The 22,171-nt window shown below is 34.4% G+C and overlaps 1 protein-coding gene across 1 annotated transcript; it reads right to left on the bottom strand.

The window, feature by feature from the left end:
* Positions 1–1,516: 1,516 nt before the first annotated feature.
* LOC132702773 (tryptase delta-like) lies at positions 1,517–21,683 on the bottom strand. The gene is made up of 5 exons (XM_060671576.1): positions 21,612–21,683; positions 18,361–18,574; positions 16,471–16,631; positions 10,635–10,856; positions 1,517–1,719 (listed from the first exon to the last, which is right to left on the bottom strand). Exons 1-5 carry the CDS (start codon positions 21,676–21,678, stop codon positions 1,517–1,519), a joined length of 867 nt encoding a protein of 288 aa, XP_060527559.1. The 5' UTR covers positions 21,679–21,683.
* Positions 21,684–22,171: the final 488 nt, after the last annotated feature.

The following is a 22,171-nucleotide window of genomic DNA, read 5'->3' as shown; positions in this document are numbered from 1 at the left end:
CATTGACCTTGGAAGGTTGTGGTGAAGTGTATTTTGTGATGAAACGATTAATACAAGGTACGTTCAAAAAGTGAGGTGACTTTTGGAATTTATGCGGGCTATGTACGTTCGATCAATTCAATTCCTTTTTTTGTGAGACAGAAGCGTTAGACGTGTTTTGTGTGCTCGGTGATTTTCTGCTGTCAAAGAAAATGGAGCAAAGAATTTGCATAAAATTTTGTGTAAAAAATCTGATATAGTGCTACAAAACACTTGAACAAACAAACACTAACCAAAACATTTGAATTGTTGACAACTGCATATGGTGAATCTACTTTGAAAAAAAAATGTTTGTAATTGTTGACAACTGCATATGGTGAATCTACTTTGAAAAAAAAATGTTTGTAAGTATTACAAGCTGTTCCAAGATGGCCAAGAAAATTTCGATGGTGTTGAAACAGTTTGTGGATTATTTTGCATCACAATAATGCGCCTGCTCACTCATCGTTACTTGTGCCTAACTTTTTGGCCAAAAGTAAAACCACAATGTAAACAAGAGAGTTGATAACCGATAATTTTTGGGCCGAAATGTGTGTGATGTATGTGTATCGGTCTGTGTGTCTGAAAACAGAAAAACCCAAAATTAGGTCTGATTTTCTATTAATAAGAATATATAAAAATAGCTTCGAATTCAATAGCAAAATGTATGCCCGGCTGTATAAAGTTTAAAATGTTAAGGTAGTCGCGACGAGTCCATAATTTGGGTTTTACATGGAAGGTATCGAAAACTTTCTTCTAAAAGGCTTGTAATAAATGTGTTTGTCATAATGGAGAACCAATAGCTGTTCCCGTCGTTTGTTCATAAATTTGACTATTAAAAAATATTATTTTCCAGGCAAGCATTATTCAATTAACATGAGAAGGTTTGATTCTGAATTCGTGATGCGATTCCTCGTCGAAACTAACCAAATCATTGTTTGGATCTAATGTGTTCAGTGAACTGAAAGAAAATTAATTACGAAACAATCAGAGAAGAACAAAGAAGCTAGTTATTTTGCTAGAGAATATGTTATAGAACCAATGATGCTGACAATAGATCGAAGGGGTAATTTTTTCTCTTTCTTTTTAAGTCTTTAAAGGCTATAAGGCAACATGATATTTAACGTTGCTATAAATAGTTATATGTTGTTCTTGCACTTATCGAGCTGCTTCAATTAATGCTGAAACTTCATAGGTCTTGCTATTTGGCATTTTTATTCCAAAGAAAAAAAAGGTTGGGTTAACTTCGTGAGTAAATGTGAAATTTAAAAAACACCGAATTGCATCGACCACTCCAGCAAATTCTCATATAAAAACTGAATATTTTAAATTAAGAATTTTCTCTCAGCATCCAAGACGGAATATGAAATTACTAAACAAAGCTCGCAATTAAGAAGCTTATTTTTTCGAGGTTTTAGTGTCTATTTAGTTTATGGCTCTTTTGGAAGAAGGAAACAAATATTATTGTGTGTTTTAATTAAATTCTATCTTTTTCGTATTACGATTTATTGACATGATCCAGTATCCACTCCAACGTGTGAACTACATTTATGAAGATGCCGAATGTTTCTTCGCACGTCCCTACTGCAATTATAGCAGACTGGGTCCCCAAAATAAAGTACTTTTCAGGACCATCTTCTAACTTCTGCGGTTGCATCGCCGGCGATCCGGAATCTCCGAAACAAACATTTGTTTCATTCCCTCAAAAAAAAAAAAAAACATTTTAAAGAGAAAAGATCCTTACATATACCCCAGTTCGACATCTCGGAAACGGTGAGAGATACCAGAGTGATTGGAAATAGGACTAAGGAGTGTGTCGAGGAGCGATAATAGGAATGTTAAATGTCCAAAACGAATTGCTAAAATTAAAAATTACATTAATAGATTAAATTTTTTCCACCAATTGCTGGAAATTTGCAAAATCGGTAATTAGAAATCTAGGTAGGTATCCCTCAGATTATATTTATTAGTAATTATAAGGTTGTTCGGAAAGTCATTTCGTTTTTTCCCGTCAGAGGACTTAATTACGTTTTCTCGAAACCAACTTCACACTTAAGCCGCATATCCATTATATGTCTTGAGAGCTGATATTGCAAGGCTTGTGTGTGAAAAAGTTCTATTAATTCTACGCACTAGTTTTTGGTTGGTGCCCTTTTAAATATGGAGAGCAATAAGCAGCATTTTCGTCATATTTTACTTTTTTACTTCAGAAAAGGTAAAAATGCTGTCCAAGCGAGAAAAAAATTGACGGATGTGTGTGGAGAAGGCGTGTTAACAGTACGCCAGTGCCAGAACTGGTTTGCAAAATTTCGATCCGGCAATTTTGCTGTCGAAGATGTACCACGGTCTGGAAGGCCGGTCGAGGCTGACAAAGATGCGATAAAGGCATTAGTTGATGCAAATCGGCAAATAATCACACGAGAGATCGGTGAGAGATTAAATTTGTCGAATTCGACTGTTTATGGCCATTTGAAAGGCATGGGCTTAACCTCGAAGCTCGATGTGTGGGTGCCCCGTGTCCTTACGGAGCGAAATTTGTGTCGTCGCGTTGACGTGTGTGATTCGCTCCTCAAACGTCAAGAAAATGATCCATTTTTGAAGCCGATTATTACTGGGGACGAAAAATGGGTTGTATACAACAATGTTAAACACAAGAGGTCATGGAGCAGAAAAGATGAACCGGCTCAAAGCGTGTCAAAATCCAACATTCACCAAAAAAAGGTGTCTATTGTCATCAACTGGACAAATTGAATGATTCACTTAAAGAGAAGAGGTCCGAATTAATCAACAGGAAGGGTGTAGTGTTCCACCAGGATAATGCGAGAACTCACACAAGTTTGGTCACTCGCCAAAAACTTTTACAGCTTGAATGGGACGTACTGCAACATCCATTATATTCTCCAGGTCTGGCGCCTTCCGACTACTATTTGTTCCGGTCCCTGCAAAATTTTTTGGATGGCAAAACCTTTACCTCAAATGAAGATGTCAAAAACCACCTGAACCAGTTTTTTGCCAGCAAGGACCAAAACTTTTATGAGAGGGGAATTATGTTACTGCCAGAAAGATGGCAAAAGGTGTTGGACCAGAATGGCCAATATAAAATTTAATAAAATATTTATTCATTATACGAAAACTGTCTTTCATGTTCCCCAAAAAAAACGAAATGACTTTCCGAACAACCCAATATATATCAAAAAAGAAAAAGAGGTCGGCGGAGGATTTGTTTTAAGTATTGGAGAAATAACCCATACACAAGGCACTGGTTAAATTGTCCAAACTCTTTTTATAGTAAAATATGGATCCATTTTGGATAAATCAAGAAAGCATCGGATCAAGAGAAAGACTCAATTTCAATATTGGCTTGTTCATAAAGATACATCCATATTAAATAAGGGGGAGAAACTATTCCATTTGCTTCGCTGCCATACAAAAAGGTCTTTGTTTATTTTGAAATAATAGCCGTTTAACACAACACAGTTTATATCACCATCACACAAGTTGCGTTAAAATAAAGACCAAATTCCTCTCTAAACAAACCTCTTCAGAGGCAGGTCCGATCAGGGCACCGACTTATGACTGGATATATTAATAGTGAAAAGTACTTTAAAGGAGGTTTAGCCATAGGACGAATTTCATGTGCTTATTATCAAGGGCGGTCGCGGTCGACTTACTGCTTTTCGCAAAACATGTCTGAAAAACCTTCGCCGTCGGGGTGGCCAGTCACGTCTATAAAGCGAGACCAAAAGAGACGATCGACGTTGTCGCGTATAACGTAATATTGGCGGGTATTAGGTTGTTTCGTCAACATTCTCAGCCGGTTGAAGCAAGAATGTTGATAAATAAAATAACTTTAAAGGTTAATGTCGAGAAGAGTGGATTCGTCCTTTGGCAAGGGACAAATCTTTATTACTGGTCTGATTAACTCACCAATAGGGGTTTTTGAGTTTGACAACTCGAATATTGTTGTCAGAGCTCTCAATAACATCCATTATTCTTGCGAGTGACCACTTAAAAGGAGGCAATCCATCATCTTTTAGGAGAACTAGATCATTGATTTTTACATGTTCACAAGAGCGAATCCATTTTGGACGATTTTGCAGTCGGTTGAGATATTCAATCGACCATCGTTTCCAAAACTGTTGTATTTTAGAGCATCCTTGCCAGAACGTTAGGCGGTTTTCTGATATACTGCACAAATCCCTATAGGAGTTATTGGAGATCGGGCATAAGGGTCTTGAATTTATTATGGCTTCAATCTGAGCCAAGACTGAATAGAGATGTTCGAAAGTCAATACTGCGTTTTCGACATTCCGCTTAATGTGGTAAGGGGTGTTTTTGTTCGATGTATAGAACTTTAAGTTGCAATAAAACAACGATGGGTTATTCGATTACATTTTAAATATGATTTCTGGCATATGACCGCCACGGCTGGCGTGGATGTAGTCCAATCTGGACGTCCAATTTTCGATGACTTTTTCCAACATTTGTGGTCGTATATCGGCAATAACACGGCGAATGTTGTCTTCCAAATGGTCAAGCGTTTGTGGCTTATCCGCATAGACCAATGACTTTACATAGCCCCACAGAAAGTAGTCTAGCGGTGTTAAATCACAAGATCTTGGAGGCCAATTCACAGGTCCAAAATGTGAAATTGTGCGGTCACCAAACGTGTCTTTTAATAAATCGATTGTGGCACGAGCTGTGTGACATATTGCGCCGTCTTGTTGAAACCACATCTCCTGGACATCATGGTTATTCAATTCAGGAATAAAAGAGTTCGTAATCATAGCTCTAGACCGATCACCATTGACTGTAACGTTCTGGCCATCATCGTTTTTGAAGAAGTACGGACCAATGATTCCAGCAGCCCATAAAGCGTACCAAACAGTCAGTTCTTCTGGATGTAACGGTGTTTCGACGTACACTTGAGGATTAGCTTCGCTCCAAATGCGGCAGTTTTGTTTGTTGACGTAGGCATTCAACCAGAAGTGCGCTTCATCGCTAAACAAAATTCGCTTATGAAAATCGGGAACAACGGCAATCTCGTTTTCGGCCCATTTGCAAGCGTTGTTCAAGCGTGAGTCTATTCATGATGAATTGTCAAACTAAACTGAGAATAAATCACTTGACAGCTGTTAAATCGGTCGCCATCTTGAACAGTAATGCCAACTTAAAGTGCTATACATCGAAAAAAAACACCCATTATTTAGCACCTTTGATGGCACTTTTCCAAATGCCATCCCAATGTTTATTTGATTGGAAGTCAAAAAAATTCGAATAGATTATAATTTTTTGAAAAATTGATAAAGTTCTTTAAGATTGTTTTTGGATCCTTGCATGGATTTCCTCTTCGTGATATAAATCTTTTTAGAGTAAGTAAAAATGTCCGAGTCGATAGATCACTAACTAATTCGATGTACATTGATTTTGTGACCAAGCACACAATGGCAATGTAAGTTTCAATGAGGGGAGATTGTTTAGAGACGACGACTTAACCACATTAGGGCTACCAAAATCGATTCCAATATTTTGAAAAGGACGAAATATTTGATCTCTCAAACTTTCATGTTAACATCGACAAAACAATGCATCTCAATGTTCTTGATCTTTCCATCCGCAAAGATTGGTCTGGAGATGTTGAGAAGATGTAGCTTACAGAGATTGTGGCAGAAGTTGTTCCATTCAAGAACTATCGACTCTTCTATGACTTCAGCGTCCCAACTTGGCATTTGAAGCCAAAGTTTTTGCATAAGAATTTTCCAAATTCATGTGGCCAGTAAGATCTGGTATAACAGGAATCTGATTAAGAAAATCCTTTGATTTGTACAACTCAAAACCAGCCTGAATCAATAATGTATTGAGTTTGCTGAACAGAACTGGCAAATCTTGTAAACTGTTGCAACCATATTTAACAATGGCCACTACCTAATGCGAGGTTACGACCAGAAATCATGGCTATTTCTTTAAGTATGAGAGTGACGAGAAAGCAATAGTGTTTTATATCGTAGGTTAACACTAAAAGCTCTAAACATTGAAAGGGGAGCTCCGGCTTCTCACGCCAAAGAAGAAGAAGGTTTGTGTGGGATCAACTCTAACTTGTATGATATTACGAGTTAGCACAAACTTGAAGATTCTGAATGTGCAAATATATCATATAATAACGGTTGTACTTACTAACCTTGCTAAGTCGTAACGTTTAGGGATATTCGAGAAAAAGTCGGACAAGAAGCGTCAAAGACGACTCTTAATTTGGTAATCTTGAATCTTTCAAGACGCACAAATGAGAGTTGAAATATTTGTTGTGACCTTCAGGAGTTTTCAGAGTTAAAGGGATTTTCCTAGCGTGTCCTAATTGAACCAATTCTTCGATAAACTTCTTGTATTCAAACAAAAGAGAGGGGCCCTTTTCGAATCTTCTTTTTAGGCTCATAAATGTTTTTGATGCATTCGAGTAAGAATTTCCGAGTTTCTCGTATTCTGTGGGGGATTTAAGGGGAATGCAAACTTGATGACTTTTAAGATTTTAGTAGTCGAAGTAAATATTTTTTTGGCAGCGGACTCTTCGTTATTTAAGAAGGTCTTAGGCGGAAGCAAATTCCGCCCATAATTTTCTGATTGTTTTTTCTAACTTTTTGCTTGAGTAGGGAAACCTTTCCATGTACAACGGTCGTAAAATTAGCGGCAACACTGGACAAAGTTGTCAGCGATGGAACGTTTCCAGCTATCAAATAGTCAAAGTGGGAATTTTGCTCTTTAATTTTGATCTGCAGGTTCGAAATTTTCAGGTATTTTTAAGGAGGAAACATTAGTTTCTACTAGGGGTAATTTTTAGGTAATTTTTGGAAGAATAGCACACGTGACCTTAAATTCCACATCAGGATTGACATCAGAGTATACAACCATATCTGCCATTCTATGTGACGGTACATAATTTTCGGAAATTCCGGAAATAGGCAACAGTTTTTTAAATGATCGGCACCTAAGCCTTGAAAATAACTATTCAGCTTTGACTGGCAGAATCCAATAGATCCTTGACCTGCATAGGAGTTCCATCTTCCATCTGGCTAATAGCATTTGAGAATTTGATGTAGATGCGTGTGAAAGAGATTCTCACTTCAGAAGATGTCGACGGGTTCCCAGAGTTGCTCAAAAATATTTGTTGGACAGAGCTAGAGTTAATTTTTCAAAGAAACTTCCACAGGCTACTGTAATACTTTTTATAAAACTTCTGGATTCCTACTGCGAAGGTTTTTGCTGAGTCGAAATTGCAGCCGTTTCGTCAACCATCTTGTTTGCTTCTTCAGAGCTTGACTGAAACTGGCTCGTACTTTACTCTGTACCTGCTTATATATTTTTTGGGAGAGGCGCTAATGAGGGGTATAAATGCCGTATCCGATGACTGATTCCCAAATTGGTGACAGGTACAGGTTAGGTTGTTTATAGATTTCTATAGACTCTTGGATTTTTCGTTGGTAGGAGAACTGATTACATTCAAGAATTTTAGTTTATTCGAATAAAATTTTATGACCGGTTTCACGAGTGTGTTCGGCAACAGCTGATGAGTTTATTTGTCTTAGTCGTAAGGCTCTTTCGTGTTCTTTGAGCCTAGTTGATATTTTTCGTCCGGTATCTATAATGTATTCTTTGCCGCATATGCATGGCGTGTCAAATGGAATTTTGTCTTTGACGGACCGCATATGTTAAGAGATTTTTGGACAAGTGGTAAATCTGGTTTTGACGTTATACTTCTTTAGAACTTTTGAAATATTTTCAGTCATGTTTTGAATGGAAGGAAGGACCATACTGGCAAGTGTAGGATTGCTTTCGGCCTCATTGCTATTGGAAGGTTGTGGTAAACTATATTTTTTGATTGAACGCTTAATATCTTTAATGTGGAAATAATTAAAGAGAAGAGCAGAGGTAAGGTGTTTAATTCTGTTTTCAGTGACTCTATGACTAAGGCAAATAAACTCATCAGCTGTTGCTGAACACACTCATGAAACCGGTCAAAAAATTTTATTCGATAAAACTAAAATTCTTGCATGTAATCAGTTCTTCTACCATCGAAAAGTCCAAGAGTCTATAGAAATCTATAAACAACCTAATAATCTTAACAGTGACTCAGCTGTTAAGACTGTTACCAATTTGGGAATTAGTCATCCGATACGGTCTTTATACCCCTCAAACAATATATAAGCAGGTACAGAGTAAAATATGCGCCACCTTTGAAAAAGCCAAGAGGATGGTTGGCGAAACGTCAGCAATTTCGACGCAGGAGGAATCCAGAAGTTTTGTAAAAAGAGTTTATTGCCTAAATAAATATAAAAATATTGTTTGACTTTACAAATTCCTGTTTTTCGGACATCAGTAAACTTGTAGATCCATAGGACGTATAGATACGATGACCTTTCCTAAAACATTGATTTTTGGAGTTGTAAGCGTTATTATTATTTGTATTTAAAGTACTTTTATCTTTTTTTTTTTGCAAATGTAGTTTCAAAAACAAATACATTTTCTAAAACACCACAGCGGGTGTCAAAGAATGTAAATAAATTGTTCAAAATGGGTAAATCATTTTTAACGTTCTTACCTCTCTCTTCCTCAAAAAGTTTCTTCGAGGAGTAATCTAGTTTCTTTTGGAACAAATATATCATAACTAGTTGAAACAGTTATTTATCAGAGAAATGTAGATTTTTTAAATACTCAATATTTTTCTTGCAATTTACTATAAACTCTCTTTAATTCTGAGCAGTCGGCAAGTCTAATAGCGAATTTAACAAATGGCTAAAAAGTAAACACTTATTTTTATATCTGTCTCTCAGAATTTTCAACGCGATTTCGAAAATTTCGTTCGTCACACCAAGGGAATCTAAAATGTCACCTTTCAAATAAGATTTTATTATTGGAAAATTGGTTAATTTTAATCTCTGGTAACTTAACAGTTTAATTTAACAATTAGGTGAGACAGATGACAATTTTCCTATCGCATTGTGAATCATTCATAAATGCTTAAAAGATTTAAACTTTACAACATCCCTATCACCAAGATTACCTCTTTGCCCGACAGGTAATTCAATATTTAAAAGGATTAGAGACTAAGTCTTCTACAATTAATGAAAGCCTTGATGTAGTTTTCTACACAGACAGTTGTTGGGGTCAAGAAAAGAATCGCTTTATAATGGCCACTTAGCAGACACTGCATATCACTTCACACAAAAATTTATAGTGCAAGTTCATACCCAAAACGAAGGTGATATTGCCCACCCTATCATATCAAAGGTTCACGAAGAAACGGTCTAATTTACACACCAGGTCACTATTTTACACATATTGACACAGGTAAACGGCATAAAGCTATAAAAATGAACCATCAAGATTCAGTGAATTTAAATTACTTGTCAAGCGGATTCGTGTTTAGATTACAGTTGAAAAAAACATGATCTATAAAAAATCATTCGGCCATGAAAACTTCTAACAGATTGATATAAAGATAAAAGGAATAAAGGCAAAATTACCATAAAAAGTGCTTACCAGAGAAAGGTATGACTGAAAGAAGAAAAAAGAGCTTCCTGATTTTCTCAAAAGTGATTACTTCCGATTATTATAACATTTATGAAAATGTGTACAAAAAAATTTTTTTTGGTAATGAATTGTTTTTAATAGTTTGTTTGTTTGTTTACAGTTATAAGAATATTCTTTTTTTTAAATAAATACCTTACTAAGTTCAGTATATGTTTATTACAATTCAAGGTTCTAAATTTATTCCTTATTCGTTAGAAGCTAGTAGAATTACATTGAGTTTTTCTTATTTAAAGTAAATGAGTAATTTTTTTTTTTGGCCTGGTAGTAGTAATCAAAAATATTAGTATTCTTGTCTTCTTCATAGTCTCAAATCCACTTAAATTGAAAGTTGAGCCTCCATCGACCAGTTTTGTTGCAGCAGTGAGCAATTATTAATATTTTCTTGGAGGACTTTTACTCCAGTGGAGTTCCACAAAAGCTGGTGGTGCTTTTTACATGATAAAGGAAATAAACGTTTTGGACTAATCGTTATGTATTTTTTGTGTCTGTTTTCGAAATCTTTTTTGGAACAAAACGACACATTTAAAACAAAAATTGTTAAATTTTTTTGTGTTTGTTGTGACTTCCAAAATGATCTTTATTAATGGAATACATTTTAGCAGACTTATATCAATAATTCCACTTATTTTTGTAAGCAAATTGAATGTTACAACCAGGCAATGGGAATTACAATTAATTGAAAGTTTAAATTGACTCTCCAGAAAAAATGAGTTATGTAATTGTGCCGCTCTTCTTCCAAAAATGCGATGTGGCCCTACTATGGAAAAAACTGATGTGCCGCAGGCCATTTTATTTACAAACAGCTGTTTCTACAGTAGTGTTATGCACGTGGCCAATTGAAAAAATCAAAGCCTATTATCTGCTTTAATATCTAGAATTTTTGGAACTAGGATGTTAACTTGTAGATAGTGAATAAGAATTTCAAAACTGTAAACATCAAGGGTGGTCTCCATAACAAAAATTAAAGTTACTGTAGTCAAGATCCTAATGGTAAGAGTCGAGTTCTAAACACTCCGTGGATCTACCAAACTTACCTCCAACGCATATAACTTTTGTATCTGGGCCACAGCAACCTGAGCAACCATGCATGTCAACAAGAGCAAATTTAGCATACATTAGATATGGTGAGTTAATTCCTTCTCTGTGATTTACGACACCCCATCCGGATACAGTTAGAAAATCTTTGTCCGTTGTTAAGTAGTTTTCCGGATGGTCGACGATATCTCCGCGAGGCAAGCAGATTGGTTGGACGTGATCTGGATATAAAAAATTACTCCACACCTAGTTGTCATGTGACTGAAGTTAGATTTGGATTTGGATTCGGATTTGCGAATGTTGCAGCAGACCAGTTCGTTATTTACCTTAATTTAAAAAAACGTATTCTTGTAGAAATGCCTGGAAAATAAGCACGGTAATATTGTACGGGAACTCCCAAAAACCATATTCAATGTCGCTATACAGAAAATAACTCCTTTTTCGTTCGCATTATTTATTTCGCAATCTCAAAATATCTTGGGTTGTCACAGATATCGAATTAGATCATTGAAGAGCCACTTAGGTGAGCTTTAAAATGATGAATTGCTCAACCACCTTAAAACTGTCGGAAGGACATAAAATTACCCCCAACAATAAAATAACCAAATATATGTTTTATTTATTTCGGAATCTCAAAAAAACCTAACATTGTCCCAGATATTCAATTAGACTGTTAAAGGGCTTCAAAATGATGTATTACTCCACCACCTCGAAACCGTCGGGAACGTATAAAACTACCCTCAATAACGAAATAACCAAATATTCGTTTTTTTATTTCGGAATCTAAAAAAAACCTGACGTTTTCCCAGAGATTCAATCAGATCATTAAAGAGCCATTTAGAAGAGCTTGAAACGGTTGAGAAGATATAAAACTACCCCTAATAATAAAATAACCAACTATTGGTTTTATTTATTTTGGAATGTCAAAAAAAACTGACGTTGTTCCAGATATTAAATTAGAGCACTTAAGGGCTATTTAGATGAGCTTCAAAATGATGTACTACTCAAATATCTTGAAACGGTCGGAAGATATAAAACTACCCCCAATAATGAAATAACCAAATACTCGTTTTATTTATTTTGCAATCTCAAAAAAATCTGACTTTGTCCCAGATATTGAATTAGACCATTGAAGAGTCACTTAGAAGAGTTTCAAAATGATGTATTACTCAACTACCTTGAAACGGTTGGGAACATATAAAACTGCCCCCAATAATAAAATAACCAAATATTAGTTTTATTTATTTTGGAATCTCAAAAAAACCTGACGTTGGTCCAGATATTAAATTAGACCATTTAAGAGTCATTCAGGTGAGCTTCAAAATGATGTACTACTCAACCACCTCGAAACAATCGGGAAGATAAAAAACTACCACCAATAATGAAATGACAAATTATTTGTTTTATTTGTTTCGGAATCTCAAAAAAACCTTACGTTGTCCTAGATATTCAATTATACCATTGAAAAGTCATTGAAAATATAAAACTACCCCAGTAATGAAATAACCAAATGTTAGTTTTATTTATTTCGCAATTTCAAAAAAATCTGGCGTTGTCGCAGATATTCAATTAAACAATTAAGGAGCTTCAAAACGATGTACTACTTAACCACCTAGAAACGGATGTTTTCCCAGCGATTTAACAAGACTATTAAAGAGCCACTAAGGAGGGCTTCAAAATGACTTATTACTCAACCACCTTGAAACTGTTGGGACGATAAAAACTACCACCAATTATGGGATGCCCTAGAATTCGTTTACAAATGGTTGTCATATTTAAAATATTAAGTTGCACATCCTGTATATATTATCATTTCTCATTGCTATGGTTAATTATAGGTTACTTTTCGAAAGTTGTATATGCCTGTCCCTTTTTGTTTTATGAATTATTTGAAAAAAATTGTACAAATAGAATGATAACTATTGCTGCTAGTCCGGAAAAGATTCAACTATTTTTTCTTTAAATGGGAACGTCATCAAGTACAGAATTTAGTCCGGTGTCGAATAACAGTGTTTGTTATACTGGAAACATTTTGTAATGAAACATAATACGCAATTGTGATTGATCTCAAAAGCTCAAATTTGTGCGCAGATGTAGTCTAATAAAACTGTCAATGAACGGCTAAATAAATATGAAAACAAAAAGTGCAAATAAAATTAAGAGAGTTTTCTGAATATCGCCAAAATACATAATCGATGAACGTGTGTTTGCGAGTAAATTTCGAGCCAAAAAAAAAACCTTTTCGTTGATAATGGCGACCTCTTTAATGGTCTGATTGAATCTCCGGGACAACGTCCCATTTTTTTGAGATTGCGAAATAAACAAAACGAAAATTTGGTTATTGCATTGTTGAGGGTAGTTTAGTATCTTCCCCCCTTCAAGGTAGTTGAGTAATACATCATTTTGAAACTCCCCTAAGTGGCTCTATAATAATCTGGTTGAATCTCTGGGACAACGTCAGATTTTTTCGAGATTGCGAAGTATTAATCAATTTAAAATTAAATTAAAAAAGGATATTGGATATGGTTTTTGGGAGCCCCCTTACAATATGTCCGTGGTTACGTACCCAGCATGTCCACATCATGACAAGTAACGAACTAGTTCACTGCAATATTTGCAGATCCGAATCCAATTCCAAATCAAACTTCAGCCACATCTCGTTGTCTTACCTACGTTTCGTCGTAAAAGTTCTGATCAAAACCCTAATCTATTCCGTAAACAACGATGTAAAATTGAGTTGATAAAGTTTTCTAAGAAATTGAGTTCTGTTTCAAATTTGCGAAGGCGTTTTGCTTTTGTTTCTTAATGCAATTGTTTCTTATTCAGTTAGACACGAGGTTAAACGTTTGAAGACAGGTTTTCACTCAATAAAACTAATTTATTTAATAACACTTTGTCGAACTACAATTTCTGAAAAAAATTTAATTATTACTCGTCATGGAAATGGATGTTTAAGATGAAAAGTGAGCCATAATTTTTTTGAAGACTCTCTCAACTTAATTTCGATAACTAGTTTTTTTTTCAAATAAATAAAGAGGTGCCGAAACCATTTTGTTTTTGTTATAGTGACTGCATCATTTAAGCTCTCAGTCACTGTATACAAAATAGATAAAGGCCGTAATCGGAACCGCAATTTACTAAAGCAGAAGAAAAAACATCTACTGATTTGAATAGTTAACTTTTTAGTAAATCCCGAATAAATTACAGTTTATACAGCTGGTTGTCGTATTTGTTACCTTAAAATAAGTTGTCGGTCTTCGGAACTATCCCAACTTATTTTATTTTTAATGTTTCATTAATACTTTTTTTTTCAGCTTGCGACCGTGGCGAAAACTTTTACTTACATTTTTTCCTAGGAGAATTACCTAGAATACTTGAAGAGGTGATAGATCAAATTTTGTACACAGTTATTTTTATATTTACCTACCCACCTGCACGGGTCGCCCAGAAAAACTTTTAATACAAAAGTTGTATAATTTTATAAATATATAATATAATATAAATATAAATATATAACAAAACCGACAACAACTATTATTAAACGCACAATAATGAAAATATACGTGTTTTCTATATATCCAATCGCAATCAATTGTTTGACTTAACATTCGTATATTTTGAGGTCATTGTATATTCGATTTTTCCAAAGTCCCAATAGGAAAATATCAAGAGGGTTTAAATCCGGCCTATAAGCCGGTCACTGTCAATGATCATATCTGTCATTCAGTAACGGGATCGGTATTGTGGAACTGTGCTCCATCTTTTTGCCTACACCTACTAACCAAAAATCGGTCCGATTATTGGGTTGGCACGCGAACCCTGTATTTTTACTGGTTGAATTTTATGTGGGTTTTCATCTGCCCAATGATGCTGACTTTTTCGATTTAATATACCTGTCATAGTAAAGGTGGTTTTATCAGTAAAAATAATTTTTCCCAAAAATGAATTTTACTTCCTTTCAAAAGGATTTACTAAAAAGTAATAAAATTAATTCGCATTTTTATTAATTATTCATATAAGAAAGAGAGCAACATATTCATGTCGTCATCTTCATTTCTAACAACGACTCTCTTTTTTCAACTCAGTTTAGTTGCTTAGTAGTAGCTAGACACCTGAAATCATGTGAAAAAGATCTTTGGTCGTAACAGAAAATACTTAAATTGCTTCAATTAAAAATAAAAAACTTGGTAATGTTTCTCAACTTTGTCATGAACCGCACAAATTATGCAATTTTTATGTTACAAGTTTTTCTCGGTTACTTTTCTTAACCCCTGTAAGTTGGTACGCAAATATAAAAAATAACAGTGCAGCTGGTCGATGTAAGATGAGGTCATCCCAGTTTTGTTTGTTATGTAGGCTTCTTATAGTACTCAAACTTCTTAAGTACATAGTTTTCATGTAAACAGGGCCTTTTCAGGCCAAGCACAAACTTTTTCATGTTAATTGAAGCACCCTACACGTTCGGAGACTAGTTTCCAAGACGAGTTCACCGATTTATGATCGATCGATTTTCATATATGCCATAGAGAGGGCTAAAGTTTATTTTGGAAGCAAGCATTGAACATGAAAATATTGCCGCGTTTCGCTTTTTTCAAAATGGCACCTCCCGTATATTATTTGTCAAATTGTCAAACTGCTTATATATAAACAGGGCGTGTAAAAAACAATAGACCATATTTAGATTGGTAATTCCCCAGATCATTCTATGGAAAAAAATTCCCATACAGGCTGTTTTTCTCTTTTAATAAATTCAAATATCTCCTGTGATGTGTTTGGCATCATTCTTGGCAGGGGCTGATTCTTATATAAATGTGATGTTAGGGGGGAAAGGGTCACCTTATAAAATTTATTGACAAAACTTGACTTTAATTTAATCTCTCTACTTTTTCGTCTTTTGGGTTTTTCTATTGCTTCGTTTGCGGGATGCCATTTACTATAAAAATATGCGCTTGCGGAAAGTGTTATTTTACCACGGCTTGAATTTTGACATTTGTCAATTCCATTTAAGTCATTCATTCAACTCTTCTCTCAAATGTCGTTTACCACACTTGTTGGACATTTAAAAAAACTTTATTCATAAAATAATCTGAGGAATCAACCCATTAAATATTGCCGCGTATTTTTTAAATGCCCTTTATAGGCGGTAGGTTTATTTGGCTGCTAATAGTAATAATAAAAAAACAACGTCTAAAAGCGCGGCATACAAGTTTCCAATTTTGAATTCTTAGTATAATATGTTATGGAACAACTTTAACAAAGGCTATGTTAGCCGCTAGCTTCACTTAGCCAGAACGGATCAAATGATAAAACAGATAAAACAATCAGAAAAAGTTTATGCCATTATAAGAAACTTTTGTATTAAACTCTTTTGTAGGTCCTATCATTTCTCAGACCGGTTACTGGATAATCTTATGTGGAGCACGCTATGTATGCGTGTTGGGATTAATCCCCCAGAATAGTGAATGAAACTCCGCCTAACATTTAAGACAGCGTGTGGAACTCAAATCATGCGAATACGTGAAGGAGATAATTTCCAACAAATTTTATTAAAAAACTATTTAATATTAATATTAGAAACCCAATAAATATAACAAACCTTCTTAAGAAATATGTGTTACGTTACGTACGTATGTTAGTTGTGTACCATTTTTATATGCAATTACATGCCATTATCCGTAATTAATGAATGAGTAATGAAAATTATCAGAAAGTGTTGTGCGAGCCGCAAAGAAACTGCATACATACTCAAAGGTGAAATTTGCTCTTTTTAGTCGATGGAAGAAAGTCAATAACCTAAATAAGAGAACTGATACAAATCAAATTTGTTTTATTTACCGTTATATTCAGCTGGTTGAGAAAATTGAAGCAGACCTAAGTCAATGCCGTCAGGCATTTTGTATATTTCACTGATGTTCATGACTTGTGGGGTAGGGACGCAACCGTCACCCTCACAATATGGATCTTTATTGAAAATAGTTCCCAAAATCGCCTTTATGCTATAAAAAAAGGCAACAATTAATTTTACATTTCCATAGTATTTTACAAATGACAAGTCTACTGAGATAAGAACACTTAACGGTTATAACTTTTAAAATATAATTCACCATGTATTTTAAGTTTTTGTTTGCATCAAAAAAGATTGTTGGCGTTTTCTCTCTTCTCTCTGGTCATTTCCTTGGTATTTATTGCTGAGTTCGTCAGAACAATATAACTATGAATTTTACAATAAATATGTAAAGTAAATATTGAAACTCAAGTTTTCCTGCATGGCGTTGAGTATAAGATGATGTACATGAGGAGATTGGAAACTGTAACTGAAAATTTGAACATTTGAGATTCTATATAGGAAAATTAGAAAAATGGATATTTTTTTTTCACCCTGTATCTATGATTGAAAATAAACTAACCAAAACTAGATTATTTTTTTTTCATATACATATGTTGCTTTTCTTCCATTTAGACAACGATTTATCTCTTACAGTTTCCAATATACATCTTGTATAGTAAATACTGTATAATCATATTGTGCGGACTTTTGGAGAAGAATTGATAAATAAATATTTGTGAGTAACCGGATTATTTATTCCAATGATCTACTATTCAATTAGTATCGAGTCTTTTTAAAATGCTGTGGCGTTTGAATAAACCGACTGTCTAGGCATTTTAGTTTTTCAAATTCATCATTAAGAATTTTTTTTTTAATATTTCTTCTATAATTTATAGAAAGTTCACTAAATTTCTTTGTGGTACTTTGTTTTCGCTTGCTACAATTTCGTTTTTAGGTTTGTATTACACTTGGTTTAGGTTTAGGGTTAATATGTTTTGCCTCTTGTAGGATTTATTAACATGAGCGCAGCAGGCAGTAATGAAAAATATTTTTAAGTCACTAATTTCATAGTTGTACAATTTGTTTGTGGAAAAAATATTGGTTTTAAAATATAATCTCAATAATGGCGTTTTGCATTACTTTAAGATTTTCAAGGTTATTTTCATATGGTCCACTCCATTAAAATATTCCATATCTCAACAGAGGTTCCATGAGGGCTTTATTTAATAACATGATTAATTTTTTGTAAGAAATCTATCTTTTCCGTAATGTATGTGATTTAAATTTCCAACTTTAAGTTTTTTGTCTATTTATACTCCCAGATATTTGTTCAATAGGATCGAGAATATTGTTAACAATTATATTTTCATAGGTCGGTCTATTTGCGTCATTTATAGAAACGACTATATAAAAAATGTTTAATCGGAGATAAACCCTCTTGTAATTTAATCACTGCTTTTTGCCATGTATCACCCGCAAATACTATGACTGAACAGTCTGCATATGACACTATTCTGCTCCAAAGGTTTAAATCACTTAGTGTGTTTATATAAAGATTAAAAAGCAGTACTATAGCTAGCAGTATTCCACTTCTTACAATATTTGATTCGCTAACAACTGTATATTGTATCGATCTGTTATGTAATTCTGTAAAAGTTTGGACGTACTTTCTCTAATACCGTACTTCTGCAATACATGTATTTTTTGCGAAACCCCAATATCCCAACACTTTTTTTATTTTCATCCAGGTTTGCAGTCAAGCTAATACATAGCATCAACTATATCAAACCCAGCAGTAAAGCCATACTAATTTTTTATTAATATGTTGTTTTTTTGCCATAGCGAATATAGCTAAAGTACTTTTGTATTACATACTATTAATTGCGGTTAACGTATACCTGTCAACACTAGCATTAATGCAGTGAGCGGCAGTCAACGCATAATATTTGTTGAGTAAGGTCCCACCGCAAAACGCTCCATCAAATTCTATGAGAACCATCCAAGGAAATTGACCCAGCTTTGCCTCCTTACCACCGATGATTCTATCCGTTGGAGGCGCCTTTCCGCAATCCTCAGTGGGTAAATGTTTCCAATTCTCGTGCTTATCAAGATCTGCTTAAATAATCTCTGTAATCTATATAGTCCTGGCGCAAGATAGCAGAAGAAACCCAAACTTTCGGTCACTTATTATTTTGAATTGCTTGCTCGTAAGGAAAGAATTATAACCTTCAAATTTATTGGTCAGTTTTCATTGAAGTGTGAGGATTTTGCAGAACAAAAACACATTTTATTTAACCAAAAAAATAGAGGCAATACAAGAGTAATGGTTGAATCTAAACGCACTAGAAGACCTGATAATACATGCAACAAGAGATTCACAAAATAAGTTATAGAGGAGAAGATAGATCAGGCCGATTTTCGCAGTGGATACAGTGTTTAAAAACGTTAATTGAATATACTATAAAAGACAACAGACCGCTTGTTCTTCCATATAGCTTTTCGACACTCTTGAATAGCCTGTTGATCAAGAACATCTATTAAAACGATTCATCAACCATAAGATTGCACGAAGATGCTAGGTAAACTCCAACCACTCCTCATAGAGGACAATTTCTCAGAAATAACAGTCATGATTCGGAAACTACAACAAGCCGTATTACAAGGCGGCTTATATATTTGAAGACAAAAATTATGAGAAACATATAACAAATGGTTGCGAAAGAGGCCATGAAGTGAAACTGAGAAGAAACAAACAAACTGTGGAGATGACTGGGATATCTGACTGAAAGATCTTCAAAGCCTATTGCTCTTAAAAGAATGCTTTCTATTAGTGCGTTTTGCCCGTCCTATGGAGCGCAAAGGCTAACACTCACAAAAGCGTCAAGATAGAATTAGAAACGAAGAAATTCTTCATAGAACAAAAGTGAGGACATATAATAGAACATATCACAAAAGCAAAGTGGAAATTGGCAGTACACATTGGGTGACTACAGGATGGCAGATGGGTAAGAGACATCTATGGATAAAAAAGGTATAGAGAAAACCTCTGCGAGATCGACCGACGACGCAAATTGGATGCAGACAGCACAGAATAGGAGAAAATGGAAAATACTTTCGAAGGCTTATGCTCAACAATGCAAAAGAGAAAAGGTAGATAATGATGTTTAATACTGTGTATTTGCTTAATTTGATTAACTAATGATGGTCAAAATATCAGGTGCCTCCTGACTGCGACTGCGTTTTCTCGATATATGACGTTTTGTCTAAATAATGGTGGTGCGCAAAATATTTGTTGAACGGACCAGCGGATTTACCCTAAATTATGAAGGCTGATCTAGGATGATGTGCTCTATCGCTGTAAAATATTTTGACATATGGGGTGTTGCCGCTTCTGTATAAACTTAGTAACATCTTGCTTATTTTAGAAGGCACCCCCAGTATATCATTTCATGTCTATATTCTATTCCAAAAATAAAGCAGATTTTGTTCATATCTTCCTGTTAGCCATGTCTTTCCGTTATAGAAATTATTTACTAATGTTTTAAGAAATGTGGACCCTTGAAGAAATCCTACTAGTTTTTAATAGCACGGCAAGGCAAACTTTCCCAATTCTTGGGAGGGCTAAGCCATTCTATAGTGGCATATTGTTTTAGAAAAAATATATAGGACATTTTAAAAATAGGATTTTGTGTATGGGAATTCCAGAAACACTGTTTATTAAGTACATGCTTTCGTTTTTGAATTCAAGGATATATTTTCACCATTTTTTCTTAATGTTTCAATATACTTACTAATTGGCAGTAACACTAAACGCAGTCCTGTCGAAGAAAGCTTAGCAGATAGTCAGAATTAATTTCGTTAAGTCTCATTTTCATTTAATTTTAGTTTCTGTCAAACCAAGTGTGATTACTTAAATTGTTACCCTGTTCACAGAAAAGGCTTTAGCACTTGATAGGAAGCTAAGAAATCTTCTGTCTTGATTGATTTTGAACTTTTATCAAGCTCCAAAATTAAAGTGGACCAAAATAATTCCACAAGTAGCATTAACATATAGAAGATGTCTTTGTCTTTTTTGAAATGAAAAGTTTTACGCTTTTCGGTCTGTCTATATGCGAAACTTTCTTCGAAATGACTATGTTCAATATATTACGTAAAAATCATGAATATTTATTTTGATTTCAAAGACGGAAAGAGATAGGCATGAATCAAAATTGGGTTATTTTCTTTCTAAAATTTGAAATTTGAAGAATTTCAAGTTGCGCTTTTTAAAAAAAAACTACATATTTTTAGAACTCTCGTACATTTTTTTTAAGTTTTGATGCTGCGTGTAAAATGGCATTCACGAATTATGGAATGAAAATGGAATTACTTTTTTATTATTGATAACAAGAACACATTTAGGTATATGCAATTATATACAGAGCGGTTCCATTTAAACTAAGCAAGATGTCGCCACGTTCATATAAAAGCGGTAACACCGTATTCTTGAAAATATAGCGACAAAGCACTTGCTCTTACACACTCTACATAATTTAAAGAAAAATGATTAGTCCGTTCTCCAGATCCTACTAGTAGACCATCCACTATACTGTGGTAGAAAATACAGTTCAAAATAATCGACTTCCATTACAGACATATAGAGTAGAATTTTAGAACATAACATAGAGTTGATGTATGGATCAAGTGTTAAATTTTCATCTCATTGAATTCCTACCACTGAATGTTGACCCAGGCTATATACAGTGTGTCTCATTTAAGATGAAGAGACCCCCATATTTTGGCTGTCTAAATATATACAGATTTGAAGTTTTGGTTAGTTAGCAGTCAAACAGATTGACGGTTCACATTTTTTAAAGAAATTCAACTGAAAATTAAATTTAAAAACAGTGGATGTATTCTGTTAAACTGCATAGTGAGCTCGCTAAAGTTAAAAAACTGCAAGTTTAAACTGATGGAGATTAGTGATTGCACAAGTTGCCAAATTATTACTTTTCATAGCGAACGTGTTTAATAAAAAATAAACTAATAATAAGAAAGAAAACTAAAAATTCGAAATTTGTCATGAAATTTGATTAGAATAGTATATTCGGAACAACTTTTTCTGATATCTCTAACGACAATCATTAATTTTCCTCATTTATCCTCTTACCCGTTGATTTCGCCTGTAAAATCCATAGCAAACTCGTTGCCACAAGAATCAAAACAGTCCTGCACATTTCGGTTGTCTGTAATCGAATAAACCGAAAATTGTAAAAATCATGGAATTGCAATAAAACGCGAAAAGCACTGATTGATTTCTGCTTTATGGAGCATAAAGTCTCGACAGCCGGTTGGATATACCTTGTAAACATTGATTGAGTTCTGCTTTATAGAGGCTGACCTCCCATCCTGCCAAATCCGATACACCGTATACAACAGTTAAGAAAACATTAATCCAAGAAGCTATTTTCGCCCCATTTTCTTTGTGAAAAGCGAACATTTTTGAGAAAATAATGACATTCTTGACTAAAAACTGTAGAATTGACAAACGGTATATCGGTTATTAGATGCCGTTAGGGAAAAGCGACTTTTTGATATTGGCTAATTACGTGTTTGATTTCCATCAACTTTCAAGATTGGAGGGAAACCTTTAAAATAAGTAAGGAAGTATAAAATTAAAACCGAAAGTAATCAAGTCATTATAGGGACCTTAAATCCTCAACGCAAGTA

Source organism: Cylas formicarius, unplaced genomic scaffold (genome assembly GCF_029955315.1).
Source record: "Cylas formicarius isolate icCylForm1 unplaced genomic scaffold, icCylForm1.1 PGA_scaffold_10__41_contigs__length_53128322, whole genome shotgun sequence".
Lineage (NCBI taxonomy): Eukaryota > Metazoa > Arthropoda > Insecta > Coleoptera > Brentidae > Cylas > Cylas formicarius.
Note: the sequence above shows the minus strand (reverse complement) of the source record. Positions and strands in the feature narration are given on the sequence as shown.

Excerpts from the sequence above, each read along its gene's own strand:
- LOC132702773 (XM_060671576.1), bottom strand. The coding sequence starts at position 21,678 with ATGTGCAGGACTGTTTTGATTCTTGTGGCAACGAGTTTGCTATGGATT. Across the intron at positions 18,575-21,611 it reads TTTACAGGCGAAATCAACGG|ATCTTGATAAGCACGAGAAT; the intron begins GTAAGAGGATAA and ends TTATTTAAGCAG. Across the intron at positions 16,632-18,360 it reads ATTAATGCTAGTGTTGACAG|CATAAAGGCGATTTTGGGAA; the intron begins GTATACGTTAAC and ends CTTTTTTTATAG.